This window comes from Elephas maximus, chromosome 25 (genome assembly GCF_024166365.1).
Source record: "Elephas maximus indicus isolate mEleMax1 chromosome 25, mEleMax1 primary haplotype, whole genome shotgun sequence".
NCBI lineage: Eukaryota > Metazoa > Chordata > Mammalia > Proboscidea > Elephantidae > Elephas > Elephas maximus.
In genome coordinates this window covers 17,955,653-17,973,133 of record NC_064843.1, presented here as the reverse complement: position 1 = coordinate 17,973,133, position 17,481 = coordinate 17,955,653, and the positions used below count along the sequence as shown (strand labels likewise).

The 17,481-nt window shown below is 43.4% G+C and overlaps 1 protein-coding gene across 4 annotated transcripts in view; it reads right to left on the bottom strand.

Moving 5' to 3' along the window:
• ATP9A (ATPase phospholipid transporting 9A (putative)) overlaps positions 1 to 17,481 on the bottom strand; it is a 148,650-nt gene that overhangs the window by 86,372 nt on the left and 44,797 nt on the right. For all 4 annotated transcript variants that reach the window (XM_049868746.1, XM_049868748.1, XM_049868749.1 and 1 more), the window contains exons 5-7: positions 6,562 to 6,620; positions 5,202 to 5,253; positions 2,978 to 3,072 (exon numbers count right to left, since the gene is read on the bottom strand). In XM_049868746.1, coding sequence (XP_049724703.1) covers positions 2,978 to 3,072; positions 5,202 to 5,253; positions 6,562 to 6,620 — 206 coding nt within the window. The remainder of the gene's footprint in view (positions 1 to 2,977; positions 3,073 to 5,201; positions 5,254 to 6,561; positions 6,621 to 17,481) is intronic.

Sequence of the window (17,481 nt, the reverse complement as noted above, 5' to 3'; positions counted from 1 at the left end):
AGCAGCAGAGTTGTTAACCACTGTGCCACCAGGGCTCCTCATAATCAAGATTAGTGACCCTACAGGACAGAGTAGAACTGCCCCATAGGGTTTCCAAGGAGTGGCTGCTGGATTCAAACTGTCAACCTTTCGGTTAGCAGCCATAGCTTGTCATAGCTCTTAACCACTGTGCCACCAAGGATCCATAATCAAGACTACAAGCTGTAAAATACTAGATAAACAGAGGATCGCCCACAAATACTGAAGGACAAAGAATGGAGACATTAGCAGCCACAAAGAAGAATGAGGGCATGCTTTACGTCTTTATTAACCGACCACGCTTAAAATCAGAAAGACTTCACGTGGAAAATCTGGATTTCTGGGTTCTCTTTTGAAAACAATCAGGTGGTCTGGCAAGCTCAGGCCAACCATACTGCTTGGCCACAACAGTCCGGAGTTGAGTAGAGGCTCCCAGCCACCCCCGCAGGCAGGGCCTGTGCTCTCTATAACATGACCTACGCAACACCGTATGCGTGCGTGCTCACACAGTGGCCTCCACATGCCAACAAGAAAAAAGTCCAGAGGCACACTAAGTGAAGGGGGAAAAGAAGTAGCAGAATAATAAATAAATACAGTATGACCCCATTTATGTAAAGCCACCACCCACATGCGTATCTGTATTTGAATAGTTGTAAGCAAGTGTACTGGAAAGACCAGTACTGAATGTTACAAGCCGCTTCCGGGAAGAAGAGAAGATTTGGGGCAGAGGCTATACAGCAAGGCTTCTTGCATTTGCCTTCCTAGCTTTCTGCACACACAATTTGACTTTTTTAAACAAGGATATATTCGTAATCTGTTAGCATAATTCCTCTCATCTAAAATTTTGTTTAAATGCTGCTCCTCCATCAGGTCCCTTTAGGCCCACTGAGGCTGAGAGCTCTGTGACAGGACAGGCGGCTGTGTCTTACCCATCTCCGAGCCCCAGCCCAGGTCGAATCAGACAGGGGGACAAAGGCAGTGTTCACTAAATTGTGCCAACACGTTCAAAGACAAGACAAAGACATGCAAATGTGAGCTGCAGAATATGCAGGTCTCTTCTTATCCAGGTTGCTCTGGGCTGCCTCCAGAACAGTTCTTCACATCTCCTTGAGGAACAGAACTCTTTCTTTGGCGAAATCTTAACAGGAAGTACAATACCTCCCCTGGAAAGAGTCAGAACTACCCTCATTAGGTTAGTGGCGTCTCACAGGCACAGTGGGGCCTTCTAAGGATTCCCAGGGGGCTCCGGTACCACAGTCAGGAACTCACTGGTTTAGAATTCCTGGTTTAAATATTAACAGTAACCATGGTGTTATCTTACTTTTTATTGACCATGAAAAATAATTAGTATGGTGGCCATGTTTATTAGGATATTAATTCTCCCAAGACATGGAACTTTCTCCTGGCCAGTTCTTCCCACGGAACACAGCAAGCAGTAGCATCAATCAGTACGGCCACAACACAGGAAGACCTTATGTGCTCCAGTTCATCTTTTCTGACCTCCACTGTAGCGTGCAAGTCTCTAGGTGTTTAAAATATACTTTAGGATTTTGTTTCACACAGATGATAGAAAAGAGCTGCCCACAGGTCACATACAAGCCATGTTGCTTGTCTTTAAACTTATCCTTGGGCTCACTCACTCTACAAATAGTGGCATGAATGAAGCAGAGCTGGCGGGAAAGCGTGGGGTCCTGGAGAGCTCTGGGCACTTGTTGGTTCCATCTAGTAAAGGCACCCCCTTGGACAGGGCCTGTGGCCTGTTCTGCACACTAGGTATTCCGCCATGACCAGACAGGCAGAGCCCTGCTCTCCAGAACACAGCCCTGAAGTGAGGAGTGGGAATGCAGCGAGTGTCGTCAGGAGAAGCCCCTCAGAGAAGGTGACTTGTGCACCTAAGTAAGTGACAGAGACACCCAGCCCGCTCCGCATAGAGAAAAAAGACATAGAAGTGTGCTTGGCTGGGAAGCCGGTGTGGCTGGGGCTGGTGGACAGAGGGGGGAAGGGCAGAAGCTGGGGTCTGAGAGTCAGCAGAGAGATAAGTTATGTGGGGCTTAAAGACAACAGGCACAAATGCGTAAGTGCTCAACTACTCACCAAAAGGCTGGCAGTTTGAACCCACCCAGAGATGCCTCAGTGGAAGGACCTGGCAATCTACTTCTGAAAGGTCACAGCCACTGAAAGTCCTATGGAGCACAGTTCTACTCTGCATACATGGGGTCTTCACGAGTTGGAATCTACTTGTTATGGATTGTACTGTACCCCAAAAATATGTGTTGTAAATCCTAACCTCTATGCCTGTGGTTATAATTCCATTTGGGAATGGGCCATCTTTGTTATGTTAATGAGGCAGGATTAATGTAGGCAGTTGTCGAGTCAATCTCTTTTGAGATATAAAAGAGATTAAATGCAAGTGAGCAAGCAGAGATAGGAGAAGAAACAAGCCGAGCTACATGAGATTGCTCAGAAGCAGAAGCTCAGAAGAGACAAAGACCTTCCTCTAAGCCAAAAGAAAGAGAAAGCCTTCCCCTAGAGCCAGAGCCCTGAATTCAGACTTCTGGCCTCCTAAACTGTGAGAAAATAAATTTCTGTTTGTTAAAGCCACCCTCTTGCGGTGTTTCCATTACAGCAGAACTAGATAACTAAGACAGTACTCAGCAATAACTAACAACAACAAGATGGGAAGGCTTTGCAGGCTTTGAGGAGAGGGATGGCATGTTCAGGCTTACCTTTTAATTTTTGCTAGGTACCTCTGGCAGCATTCTTTTGATTCTGAGCTTCCCTCAAAAAGCTTAAGCCCTGGCATGAAGGGCTGCATCTGGCATGACCACAATCAGCTGGAACCAACAAGCACTCGAAGCTCTCCAGAATCTCACATGTCCCCACCAATCTTACTGCACGTTTAACATCTGGCCCCCAGTGGCCTCTGCGCTTGAGAGCCTCTGCATGGAAGGCCACTCACCGCAGCAGTGGGCAGCCTCTGCGTGCAGGCCACAGGGAGTCGGAGCTTCCAGTCTGTCTCCCCGTCCAGCTGATCCGTCCTCAAGAAGCAAGACCCTGTGGAAGGAAGCAGGGCACTGTCTATTCCTCTGCAATTTAGCAATCTTTCCCTGGGTCACAAATGTGCCATTGGCAGTTCCTGCTCTGGTCCCCTGGTAAAAACAGCCAATTAACGCCTATTGGCCAGAAGGGCAAATAAACACCATATTCCCTACTTCCTCCATAAGTTTTGGGATCAGAAGGACCTGGGTTCAAATCCTCGCTCCACCACTCACTAAGCCTCAGTGTGTCCTCATCTGTAGAATGGAGGAAAATGCAGACTCCTCATGCTTATTGTAAGGACTCGGTGGGACAGAGAACGGGAAACACTCCACATGGTGACTGTCACATGGCAAGGGCCAGGGACATGAACCATCACCGTAACCACCATCCAAGGCCACCCAAGGCAGGGCTTCCAAGCACCTTCACAGGAACCAGAGCACATGGGTTCAAGTCCTGGCTCTCCTTCTTACTAGCTGCAAGTCCTCAAGTAGTTCCTTATTCTCTCTGAGCCTCCGTTTCCTCATTTGCAAAAAACAAAGATGAAAGCAGTGCTTGCTCACAGGTGGCTGTGAGAATTAAAAAGCTGATCCATGCAAACTGCTCAGGGCAGTGCTGACTGGGGGAAAGGCCCAGGTGAGCGTCTAACCTCTGCGGTAGGTGCACACATTTCACAGACGTACACTTCAGCGGGACATAAGGGTACATGCCTTCATCAGAGAGAATATGTATTAAATTTCCTGGAGCCGTGACTAGGACTTCTAAGGAGAACACTTCAAATTATAATTTTTTTTTTTTTTTTTAAGAAAGAGAGAACATTTCAGGGGCCCTAAAACCAAATGCTCCATTTTCATTGAATAGCACACAATAACCAATTTGAGGACAAAGCTGTGTTTTGTTTTTAAAGTCTGTTTTAATCCAGTATCTTCTGTCTCCTCTCATGATTATTTAATACACTGTGAACAGAAAATTTCATTTGTACTTTTATCCAATTCATAATAAAATGGGCCGCAGCAATGTCAAAGGAATATAATGAAAGTTTTCTCAGAGGTTCAAAGAGCTCTGCTTGTGCCTTACAGGCAAGAGAAAACGGCCTTGTTTCCTCAGAATCGCTTAAGTAACCAAAAAAAAAAAAAAAGAGATTTTGAGTCAGCTGGTAGGATCAGCAAAGTCCCTGGCTGGTGCAAAAGGTAAACGCACTCTGCTGCGAACCCAAAGGTTGGAGGTTCGAGTCTACCCAGAGATTCCTCAGAAGAAAGGTCTGGCAAACTACTTCTGAAAATTCAGCCACCGAAAATCCTGTAGAGCACAGTTCTACACTGACACACACAGGGTCGCCATGCACTGGAGTCAACTCCATGGCAACTGGTTTTGGTTTTTGGTGGGTGGGCAGGCCAGGGTGGCAGCCACACCAAAAAATCACTATAGTGAGGATAGGTTTTATAGAGACGTGAGAGGTTCACGCAAGCAAACAGGAGCTATAAAAAAACCCAAAACCAAACCCATTACCGTTGAGTCGATTCTGACTCACAGTGACCCTATACAACACAGTAGAACTGCCCCATAGGATTTCCAAGGAGCGGCTGGTGGATTTAAACTGCCAACCTTTTGGTTAGCAGCCGTAGCTTTTAACCGCTGTGCCACCAGGACCCCAAATAAATTGACGGGTGCACGTTCACATGACCCCAGCACTCACAAGCTAAGGACAGAAAAAGCAGCCTACCCCCTGCCCAGTTTCTCTACCCCTCAATCTCCTCACAGCACCTCTCTCAGTATTTCCCCGACAAGAGCGAGGATTCCTGCTCACATACATTGGCCAGACACCCTTCTTCATCCCGCTGAGTCCTAAAGCTGAGATGACACAGCCCACAGAGTGAAAACACAGCCACTGTGTGTTATTTCACCAGCTGTGACTCAGCAAGGCTTCAACTAAGGACATCTTTTTAATTACCGAAATCTATTGACCTGTGGGGACCAGAAACGTTTTTTTAAAAGACAGCTCTATTAAAGGAGATGTCTTTGATTCGCCCCCATGGCTCCAAAATTATATCTACTTCAAAATTATATCTACATTTTCAAATGATTATTTTGCCAAATTACCACTGAAAGGTTAATGGTTATTTTCAAAATTGATGCCAGATGTTTACCGTTTTTTTCTGATGTCCTCAGAAAGATCATGTCAGCAGGGACCCGCTGGTTCTGTGTTATGAAAAGAAAGACCATCACTGTGAAGGCCTATGTGTGGGTCTCGGCTCCCCCGACCCCACCTCCCGCTTCCCTCAACAGGGAGGGAAGCTACCAAGCCCGACGGCGTCTTTTAAGTTTCTTGTCTTTGTCAAAGACAGATTTGGGAATTTATTTCAGTTTGAATCTGAGAAATCTTGCAATCTCCTGTTACTTTACTAATCCTCTATTGAAATCTTGTCTCGGAAAGAGAGCTTCTAGTATTCTGTGGAATCCAACCATCCCCTCCCGCGATTCCAACCAGAGGACGCCCGGTCTAAACCCTGCTACTTGAGCTGGCTTTCTTCCCAGTTGTCTGCAGACACTAAAGACGTACGTATTCTCTCTACACTCATGCTTTCTGCTTCTACCAATTTTCCTGCTTGATATTTGGCTTCTTGTGGGATTTTCACAAGGAAGTAAAGTAGTAAGAAGCAACAAAAGCCATTCTCAAAAAAAGAAAAAAAGGTGGGAAGGGCACCAACAGCAGCCCCGTTTAATTACAAACAGGAAAGAATATAACATAAAGGGGTGTGTGTGGTTCCTATGAGCTGCCACCCAGAAAAAGTTTCACTTTACTGCAGATCAACTTTGAATTCTAGGATTTAACCCTTTTAAGGAGCATAGTTCACTTCCTGCAGAAACAAGTTAAGACATCATCCTTTTCTAATTAAATATTATTCCCAGGCTCTCCAGGGCCACCCCTTAAATCCAGTACCTTCCGACTACACACTGTCATAAACAGAGATAAGTACTTGTTCAAGTAACAAAGACATTAACGCCACTATTTGGGGGGGAAAAAGGTATTTTTTTGGCCTTTTCACTGTTGTCGTATGATACTTAATGCCTGCTCCCCATAAAATGGTGGAAGAGCACAATATTTAAGTCGTTGAATTCAAGCAATAATTTCTCAAAAGGTAAATTACATAAATGTTTTTCAGTGCACACGTAGCAAGCTGATTTCTGGGGAAGGTTTTATGATACGTACCAAAAAATAGATTCTAAACAATAATAAACACATCCAAGAGAAAATCAAAATTTGTACTTGTGTTTGTAAGCAGGGTTTCTGGCTCATCAGCACACACAAACCCTGAAAAAAACTTTTGTGTGTGCATCTCATGGGAAATAGATTTTTCTCCCCAGGCAAAGCTGGTGGTTAGAATTCGCAAGAGCATGCATGCAGTTAGTCTATCAGATACACAAACTGCACGTTAGGATGATTCCCTAGGGTGGCAAAGACATTACAATGGGCAAATCCACTAGGAGTCCCAAGACTCTACTCACCTTTTCGACAATGATAAGATCTCCAACTTGAATGTTAGAACTCTTCACCTTCACCGTCCCTGTAAAGAAACAGGTCCAAGATGCATCAGTGTTTTAATTCAGTTCAATTTGGCTTGTCTTTATAGTGTCCACTCACCTGTAACATCAATACAGCACACCCAGAAGTACGTGTGCCCCCAACACCACCATCAGCTCCTACCTCTCACAGAAAAGGTTCACCTGCTACAAGACTGCTCCAGAAGTTAAATGAGGGATCCTCATTTGTAAGGCACTAAAATAACTCAGGCCACTCAGGTGTCTGTCCTCAAGTAAGATTGTCCGAATGGTGCTTTAGAAGCTTCTCTAAATTGGAACCAATGGAGATTCCTTCCATTCAGCCTCAAAAACACCAGTACCAGTTGTCATTGAGTCAACTCTGACACATGGTGGCCCCGTGTGTGTCAGTGTAGAACCGTGCTCTGTAGGGTTTTCAATAGCTGGTTTTTTGGAAGTAGATTGCCAGGCTTTTCTTCTGAGGTGTTCCTGGGTGGACTCGAACCTCCAACCTTGCAGTTAACAGGTGAGCATGTTAATTGTTTGCACCACCCAAAACCAAACCAAACCAAATTCTTTGCCGCTAAGGCGATTCTAACGCATAGCAACCCTATGGGATAGGGCAGAGTTGCCCCATAGGGTTTCCAAGGAACAGCTGGTGGATTCAAACTGCCGAATGATTGGCAGCTAAGCTCTTAACCACTGTGCCACCAGGGCTCCAGAAATGAGTAAACCACCCAAAACAGGGAGTAAAGAGAGGGTCTAATGTTCAACTTTACAGCCCAAGCAATTCCTCTTGCTCCGCTAGGGGACGACAGAAAAAATACACACAGATACACTGTTCTCTCTGGTGAGTTTATTCGGAGGAAGATCATAAATTCAACATGGCCCTTGATGTCAATAAACTTTTCCTTCACCTGAGCTTGTCCCAACTTTCCCAAACATAAATTTACACATTGTCTTTGGTTTTATTACTAAAATTTATGCAGTGGCCTGACCCAAGCTACCACACTTGTGTTCAGATTTTCAAGACCTCGTTACAAGTTTTCTCCGAAAACCTAACTCAAAGAACAGCGTATCTTATGTTCTAATTCTCATTAAATAATAACTGTGTGTGTGTGCATGTTAAGGGGACTGAGGACAAAGTCAGGAGAAATAGAGTAAACGGGTTAACAGTGATTCTATCTGGGGAGATGGGGGATTTGTCTGACACATTCTTTCTAACTTCACTTTTTTTTTTAATTTTATAATAAGACTAAGGTGCTTGTCTAACAAGAAAAGAAACTACACTAAATAAATTTAAATGAGTTACCATTTTATAACTGACCAGGCCCAGATTTTTCCCTTCCACAGCTGAGTCCTGATTTATGATCAGTTAATTTGAACTTTGCCTCTCTCTGACTATCTGTTCTACTTCAACAAAAAACCCTTTCATCCTCTGGGTTTGGACAGCAGTTCCTAAGTGACCTCGGCAGGCCGATTCTTCCTACAAATACTCTTGTGTACCTGACTGTCCATCAGCCACAGGCCACTACTGCCAACTCAGGAGAGCCGCCTATCCACAGTGTCATGTCGTCACCTGTATTCCAGCCACGGCTTCACTCAGTAGCACTTGAAGGATGACCCTTAGCTTCCACAAAGTCAGACCCTCAGACTCCCCAGCTCTACTACTGACAGACGCACAGTGCCAGCCATAAATTTGAACTTCTCGCCCCAGGTTGCCATTTTTTGGTGATCAAAAATACGCAATTTGAAACAGAAATGTTCGAAACACCAATGTTCACTGCGGTACTAATCACAATAGCCATAAGGTAGAATAAGCTGAAATGGCCATCATTAATGGATAAACGAAATGTGAAGCATACATACAATGCAATATCACAGAGTTGTATAGAGAAACAGAGCTCTGGCACATGCTACAACATGGATGAACCTTGGAAACACTATGCTGAGTCAAATAAGTCAGACAGAAAAGGTCATGTTGTATGATTCCACTTCTACGAAGTATCTAGGATAGGCAAGCATTCAGAGAGCAAAGTTCACTGGTGGTTACCAGGAGTGGGCAGGAGGGAGGGGAAAGGGGGACTCGCCACTTCAGGGACACTGAGCTTCTGTTAAGGGTGATAGGAAAATTTGGAAATGGATAATGATAATGGCTGGACAACATGATAAACATAACTAATGTCAATGAATTGGACATGTGATGAATGTTGAGAAGGCAAAAGCTGACCCTCCAATTTACCAAGCACGAGGCCCTTCTCCGGGAACTGGTCCCTCCTGATAACATGTCCAAAGGAAATTAGACGAAGTTTTGGCATCCTTGCTTCTCAGGAGCCTTCTGGCTGTACTTCTTCCAACACAGATTTGTTTCTTCTTTTGGCAGTCTGTGGTATATTCAGCAGTCTTCACCAACACCATAATTCGAAGGCGTCAATTCTTCTTTATTCATTGTCCAGCTTTCACATGCATATGAGGTGACTGAAAACACCATGGCTTGGGTCAGGTGCGCCTTAGTCCTTACAGTGACATCTTTACTTTTTAACACTTTAAAGAGATCTTTTGCAGCAGATTTGCCCAATGTAATACATTGTTTAATTTCTTAACTGCTGCTTCCACAGGTGTTGATTATGGATCCAAGTAAAACGAAATCCTTGACAACTTCGGTCTTTTCACTGTTTATCACGATGTTGCTTATTGCTGTGAGAATTTTTGTTTTATGTCAAGGTGCAATCCATACTGAAGGCTGTAGTCTTTGATCCTCATCAGTAAATGCTTCAAGTCCTCTTCACTTTCAGCAAGCAAGGCTGTGTCATCTACACAATGCAGGTTGTCAATGAGTCTTCCTCCAATCCTGATGCCCCATTCTTCTTCATATAGTTCATCTTCTCGGATTATGTGCAGTTCTACTCTGTCCTATAGAGTCGCCATGAGTTGCATGAGTCTGTAATGATTACAGCCTAGAAAACCCTATGAGGCAGTATGACTCTGTCACATGGGGTCGCTGTGAGTCAGAAATGACTCAACAGCACCCAACAACAACAACAACAACAGCACCCAAGTCGGCGGCGGGGGGCACCAGGAAGGAAGAAACAGGGAGAGAAAAAGGGAACCCAAGTTAGAATGGTGGACTAGCTGAGCAGATTGTATCAGGGATTAACTCACAGAATGAAAAAACCTTTTAAGATTGTGGAAAGGGCCCAAAACACATTAAACGTTGTTCTGGAGCTTTTGCAAACATTCTCGCAAAAAAAAAAAAGGAAGAGCAAGTTAGAGAAGCACTCTGGCAGAACTCCTGGACTTCTAACAAAGAAGCAGGAGAAAAAAGCCGGCACTTTTACAATTCCCTATCTCAGAAGAGAACAGGGACTCTCCGAGGGCCATCTGATTGGACAGAAAATAGACTCTCACAACACTCCATTCAAGTTGGCAAGCATACTTCTGAAGCACTCCTGATTTTGTTCCTCTCTCTTCCCCTACAGGGCCCCAAGATACAAGTGTTGTTGTTAGGTGCCTCCAAGTCGATCCTGACTCATAGCGACCCTTTGTGACAAAGTACAACCGCCCCACAGGGTTTCCTAGGCTGTAATCTTTACAGAAGCCAGGTCCTTCTTCCCACAGAGCTGCTGGTGGGTTTGAACCGCCGACACTTTGGTTAGCAGCCGAATGCTTCACCGTTGCGCCACTGGGGTTCCTTAGGATGGAAGTCGGGGCAGCTTTATGGGTGAGCAATCTACGCAGTCACACTGGCCTTGCTTTCATGCTCTGTCGTCATCACCTAAAATTCTCACTGATTTTGGAACAAGGGGCCCCGCCATTTCATTTTGCACTTGTCCCAGCAAATTACACAGCTGTTCCCAAATGGAAATGAAAGCCCCCGTAACCTCCTTTATAAAGTGCCCAGGAAACTTGGCCCTGCCCCAAGACTCAAGTTGCAGAAGTCGTAAGTTTTTCCCCAGGACCTCTCCTCTCATTTGGATCCTAACACCCAATCTCCAAACTTAGGCTCTGGGATTTTTACATGCATTTGCAAAGACACTGCAGGAGTTGGGGAAGAAACTTTTGCAGAGGTTAAGTGGAAACCCCTCTGCCAGCCACATCCTAAATCATTAAATAACTTCTAGGGAATAAATTTATCCCTTTCGGCTTTCACCACTTCACCCAAATCGCCTCGGAGTTTATAACAGGGAACAAACTTCCAATTACCAGAGCTGTTTATTTCTGTAGCGATGGGCTCCAAGCCTTTCATAAGCAAACCTATTGAGCCTGAACCCTGCCTTTGCATGGGTGACAGCTTCAGAATAAGGGCAGCCTGTCTACACTGCGGGGAGAAACCAGATGTTTCCCTTGAGTCCAAGCAAGTAAACGACAATTCAGTCAAACTGTAGAACAGCCAGCAAAAAAAAAAAAAAAAGTTGTTGTTTTTTTTTTTAATAAATTCTGGGGCACGAGTATGGGTGGGCCTATTTTTTGATCCTGAACACCTCCAGCTAAACTTCTATTTTTCATTGTGCACGCAGGACACTGGCTGCTTTTATGGATCTCCAACGACAATCTCCATGTGCTAACCCTGGTTAATGTATTACTCTCTAATCTTCCTGTCACAGTGATGAGTTGTAAATTCTGCAGCCTGTGTACATTTCCTGGGGTTGACATTAAAATGTCTCTGCGGACCCAGCGGAGTTCAGAGGTTTAAAGTTGAAATTTTCATATTCAAATAGAGTTGTCTGCATTCACCGCTCCCCCACCCCACCCCCGCCCAAAACCTATGAAAAGCCTGTTATTTGAAAACCGGCAAAGGGCTGAAAGGTATTATTATAAATACCGCTGCCACTTTCAGGGCTTTTGTTTAAAGAGGGGGAGCTTTAAAAAAGACCGTTGAAGTTTAAACGTAGCATGTTTACATCCAACAGAGGCTTTTACAATAAATTTATAAATGGTCTTCCCTGTTCCCTGTTTACAGGGCCCAACAATGATCAAATCGACTACACCCTGGCCAGGGAGGCAGGAATACCTTTTGGGAAAGACAAGAGTGCAATTTGTATGTGAGCTTTTTCAGGGTTTTCTTTTCTTTTTTTTTTTTTTAATTAAACATTAGGTCAGTTCACATATGATTTGTAATAAAGTGAAATCAGTAATTTGAACGAAAAAAAAGAAATGAGACTTGTGGATCTGAAGTAACAATTTCGTGCCTGTCAGAGAATGTATGAGAAAGTGTTGGACAAAATCTGTTTGAAGACTTAGAGTAAGTCTTAAATAAAAAATCCATCAATAAGACTCAAAAATGCTGACACTCTGAATCTTCATGAGAGGCGCCTGAGAAGAGGGGTTCTCTGCTCACTGGACTGTATGTGAGATCCTTTATGTTTTGCTGCAGCAACATCACAAAGTCTACCTCTGAATTCTCTGTAAAAAAAAAAAAAAAAACCCTGGGGCATGTCTTAATGTTCTCCCATGACTGTTTCCACTTTGTTCATGCTATACAGAGTTCATACTTTGAAAACATAAATGGTGCTTGTGTTTAAGAAGACAGAGTTTCCATTTAATTACCTATTAGCTAAACAACTCTCTCCATTAACAGACCCATGTTTCCTACACTAGTCTACCTTCTCCTGATTAACTCCAGTGAAATACAAGTCCCACCCCAAAAAGCATGTATATAGCCTGAGATCTCAAAACTTCATCACATTAATGGCAATCCTAAATCATGGTCAAAAGTGGACCATTAAATTGGAAAAATGAATTAAAATGGAAATTTAAATTGAATTAAATAGGAAAAATGACATAATCTCACATGGAGGTAAGATCCTTGGAGTTACTGGCAATTCTGTAGCTGTGAGAAGGTAAAGGGGGCAGCCGTGCTGAACTATCTGGAAAGAACTGGGGAAGAGCAAAGATACTTCCACGCAGTCAGGTGGAGAATAAGACAGTTCACACCAAATATGCATGTACCTGGGTCTAAAACGCTGAAAACAGGGAGGATGACCTCCATTTTGCTTATGACTTACGGCTAACTGTCCATCCAGATGTCCCCAGCAGCAAAGACTCATGGGCAATTGCACACATTATACTTATGCTTACACTTTCTTTCAGGGCTAATGATCTGTTTGTTTCATTTAGCCCTTGATCCAAAGAAGTTAGTCCACCAGGCATTCCTGGCCTGAAGACCCACAGAATCCGCCTTGTGAAAATGCCAAACCCGATTTCTCTCACTACCTGTGATAATCAAGGGAGATCCTCCAGAATTAAACCAGGGGGTTGAGGAAGGAAAGCATAAAGTGGAATACTTCATTCACTAATTATTCTTTCCTGCCCCAACCCAAGTCCTTTGAGTAATAAAACTAAGTTTTTCTGGGTCTGCTACTACTTCGTGGCCTCTTTATTAGCTTTGGGATTTCCAGTGCCATTGAACACTGTTCCTTTGGGAAAACAGCTCTGTAATTAAAGCCATAAAAACTGATAAAGGTCTGAGAGCTTCTCTTTTTAAGTCTCTGACCGTGTTTAAATATGGATTTCAAGTAGGAAGGTAAAGGGATGCTCATTTACCTGGAAACATTGTCCCTACATGACTTTTAACCTTTAGCTACATCATCACAGACAGGATGCTTCCACTTTCTGAGCCTCAGTTTCCCCATCTGTAAAAAAAAAAAAAAGCTACCTCCAAATCAAACCAAATCTGTTGCCGTCGAGTTGATTCCAACTCATAGCAACACTATATAGGACAGGGTAGAACTGCTCCCTAGGGTTTCCAAGGAGCAGCTGGTGGATTCAAACTAGCAATCTTTTGGTTAGGGGCCAAGCTCTTAGCCACTGGGCCACCAGGGCTCCAAGCTACTTCTAAAAGCTATTTAAAAAATTATTGACAAGACCTTGTCTAGCAACTGACTGGCTTATGGTAGATGTTAAGTAAATTACTAAGTCTTATTTTTGTTCTCCTGCTTTTCAATTTGGGCAGCATTTTTCAAATGGCCCGAATGTTACCTTCTCCCACAGCACGCCTTGTATGTGAATTCTTGAATGGCAAAATCAACCTTCCCAGAGTCAGCTTCTCACTGGCCTACGTTGTCTTTTCTTCTGTTCTCCCAACGGCTGCTCTTGTTATGGGGAGGAACAAGAAGGAGCCAAAATCTGGGTGTTTTGTACCCTGCACACTCAGCTAACCACCTGTGCCTTAGGCTCAATTTCATGCACCTTCTGGAGAACTCTTTCCCAGGTAGGCTTCACAGACAGGCAACTGGGCAGTCACATGGGGCCATGTGCTCAGAAAGGCCCGTATCTGGTTTAATGCCCTGCTGTCGCCATCTTGAAATTCTTAATAACGTTTGAACAAGGGGCCTGCATTTTCATTTTGCCCTGGACCTCACAAATCATGTAGCTGATCCTACTTTCTTCCTTCCTGCAAGACTTAGGATGAGGGTCACCTCTTCTAGGAAGAAGACGTCGATAGCTGTTTGCTAGGCTTCTATCACCCCTGGCTCCTACCACTAACACTTAAGGGATGCCTGCTGCTAAGCCATCAGCACTGGCCTTTCTGGAAAACACTGAGTCCCAGGCATTGTGCTAAGTTCTTCCCACGTATGGCTTATCTCATGTGCTTAGAACCATCTGCTGAGCTGTTTTTAGTTGCCTTCCTATTGGCTCCAACTCATGGCAACTTTACATGTGACAGAATGAAACGTTGCCCAGTCCTGTGCCATCTTCATGACTGTTGATATGTTTGAGTCCACGGCAGCTATTGTGTCAATCCATCTCACTGAGAGTTTCCTTCATTTTCACTGGTCCTCTACTTTACCAACCATGATGTCCTTTTCTAGCAATTGGTCTTTCCTAAGGATATGTCTAAAGTAAGCAAGCTGAAGTCTCATCATCCTCTCTTCTAAGGAACATTCTGGTTGTATTTCTTCTAAGACTAATTTGTTCTTTTGGCAGCCCATGGTGTATTCAGTATTCTTTGCCAACATCACATTTCAAACACATCAATTCTTCTTCTGTCTTCTTTTTTCATTATCCAACTTTCTCATGCATATGAGGCACCTGAAAAGACTGTGCTGTGGGTCACATGCACCCAAGTCATCAAAGTGACAACTTTGCTTTTTAAAACTTTAAAGAGCTCTTTTGCAGCAGATCTGCCCGACGCAATATGTCATCTGATCTCTTGACTGCTGCTTCCGTCGACACATAATTTTTGATCCAAATAGAATGAAATTGTTCACAACTTCCGATAAAGTTGCCCCAGTTTACTGAGAGGGTTAAGTGATCAGGTGGACGCGGGACAACAGAACCCAGGGAGAATACACGCTCAGAACCCCTACTCTTGACCACCAGGAGCTGGGCTTAGAACCAACCAGGAACACAATCATTAAGAAAGGGGACACTCTTATGAGGGCTACCACACTCAAGCCACTGAAGTATAGCTATTAGTTACATCTATATAATTAAATCACCTGTTTGCATGTTTGAATACATCACTGGACTATGAACGTCTTGAGGCCTGGCCCTTCATGTTTACCTCTGTAATCCAGAAGTCTATCATAGACTTAGCCAGCAATGGACTCTCAAACATTTCTTAAAAGAATGAATAAATGGCCATTTCCATGCGAGTAGCTAATTTTATTATTAAAATACTTCAAATGCCTCTTATTAAGCCAGGACATTTGCATTAACAACTAATCCAACTGGCATGCTGTTTCAGACACATCTCGAACAAAGTAAGATCATCTAAAAGGTTAGAAACAGTTATTTAAGAAAAAAAAAAAAGGCGTCCATTTTCCCTCTCAATTTGAGTTCTTTATTATCAGGGCTTTTTAGTTCAGCCGTTTGAAATCAATTTTTTTTTTTCTTAAAGTAAGTTTGAAGGTTTTTCAATTTGGTTAATTTAAAACCTCTAAAACTTGGGCAGCGTCCCAATATGAATCGGTGGCATTGACATTCTTCAAACTATACTAATGGCCGCTAAAAAGATTCCTGTGGTGAACCTACTCTTGAGGAAACATCAGACAGATGCAAATCAAGGGACATGCGACAAAGTAAATGGCCTGAAACCAGCCTGTTCGGATTCAAAAACGTCAATGTCCTAACAAAGAAGATCCCAAAGCTGTGCCACGTTAAAGGCTAAAGTGACAGGACAATAAATTTAACTGTCAATCCTGGGTTACTTCTTGGACCAGGAAAAAAAAAATGCTATAAAGGACATTACACAGACAACTGGCAAAATTTGAATAAGGACTGTAGATTAGATTAACAGTATTGTATCAAATTTACATTTCCTCATTTTGATAATTATACTGAGTTGTATAAGAGGAATGTCTATTCTTAGGAGTCACACACTGAAGTATTTAGGGGTACAAGGGAGTGATGTCTGCAATTTAATGGTTTAGGACAAACACACACACACACACATAAGGTGTGGTAAACCGTTAACAACTGATGAATCTGGGTATAGGGTATACAGGAGTTCTCCGTATGATTTTTTGTAACTTTTTACTAGTTAGAAATTGTTTCCAAACAAATACATCCTCTGAATTCTATTAGCAGGAGTACTGCTATGATTAAACAGGAAATGCCTTAGAATGTAAGCAGATATCATGGCATATAATCTAGTGATCGAGGACTTGATATTCTCGCTTCTAAGTATTTTTGAATTCTAAAAATATGGGTGAAAATACATTTAAGGAATTCGTGTGATAAAAAGGAGAAGAGTTCTACAGGGCTATGCATGTAAACACACACACACGCACGCGTGCATATACATATACATATTTGTTTCATTTTGCTTTTGAACTTACTCAACGAAGAGGTTAGTGAAAGGCTTCATGCCGTGAAATATTATTACGTAACGTTCCCCTCTTTCTTCCTTTCTCTGAAATCTGCCAGTTTGGGCTTGTCCCTCGGCCCTTCCCCCTAAGGGGTATCAAATGACTCCACTCACCTCCATCCCTTTCCAAGCTGACAGTTTCGGCTGTGCTTTGTTGGGCTTTCAAAACAAATTGCAGGGCTAGCGCCTGGGTTAATATTCTGTTTTCCTCTACTGCCGCATTGTCATGGCAATGGGGACCATGGGCCACAAAAGAAGCCCAACAAAGGCAGACAAGTTTTTAATGCTCAAGCCATCTGCCAATTCTCCTTAGGACCTTTTCAAGGACCAAGTGAAGTCAAAGCAGAGCCGGGAAGGGGGTCTGCAGGGGAAGGCAGAAAAATCATTCATGGGAGAGCAATTGCAATATGAAAAGAACCAAAGAAGGCTCAGAGCCTGGGTAGCTAAATGAATGGAATCCAAAGCCTCTCCTCTTTAGCACTAAATAGATCCACCCCACCCTCTCCAATGGGGCCTTTGTTGGTTGCCAAGCGTTTTAAATGTTATAGTAAGAATATGTTATTAAGGCGGGATTTAATATACACAAACCACACACACCACCCTGCAGAGGGGTCTTCTGATGACCCACATGGAAAGCTCATGCCACCTGCCTTTTTGCAAAGATTACACTGATTTTTTTTTTCCTTTGAGGAGCAAAATGCCCTAAATACAGTGGCTTGTCCTCAATAAAGCATGTCCATAGATGTGCAAATTTTTAAGACCACCAACTATGAAAATCAGCTCAAAGGCATGAAAACAAAATACGGTCATGCCCTCGGGGAACTTTATTAAAACCTCAGTGTTTTTTTTGGAGTCCCAAACATATTCTTTGCTGAACACACATTTTTCCTAGAAGGAAAAATACACCTGAAACCATGGTTGACCCGTTTATCTGGAAGGCTAAGTTGCTAAATAAGCACAAAGAGCTTCCTACCTGACTCAGGTAAATAAGGCATCTATCCTATGGCAGAATCCTCAGTTTCCTGAAGGCAGAGCAGAGCTTTTATTTCCCCTGGGCCCCTCCAAAGAACATTTAT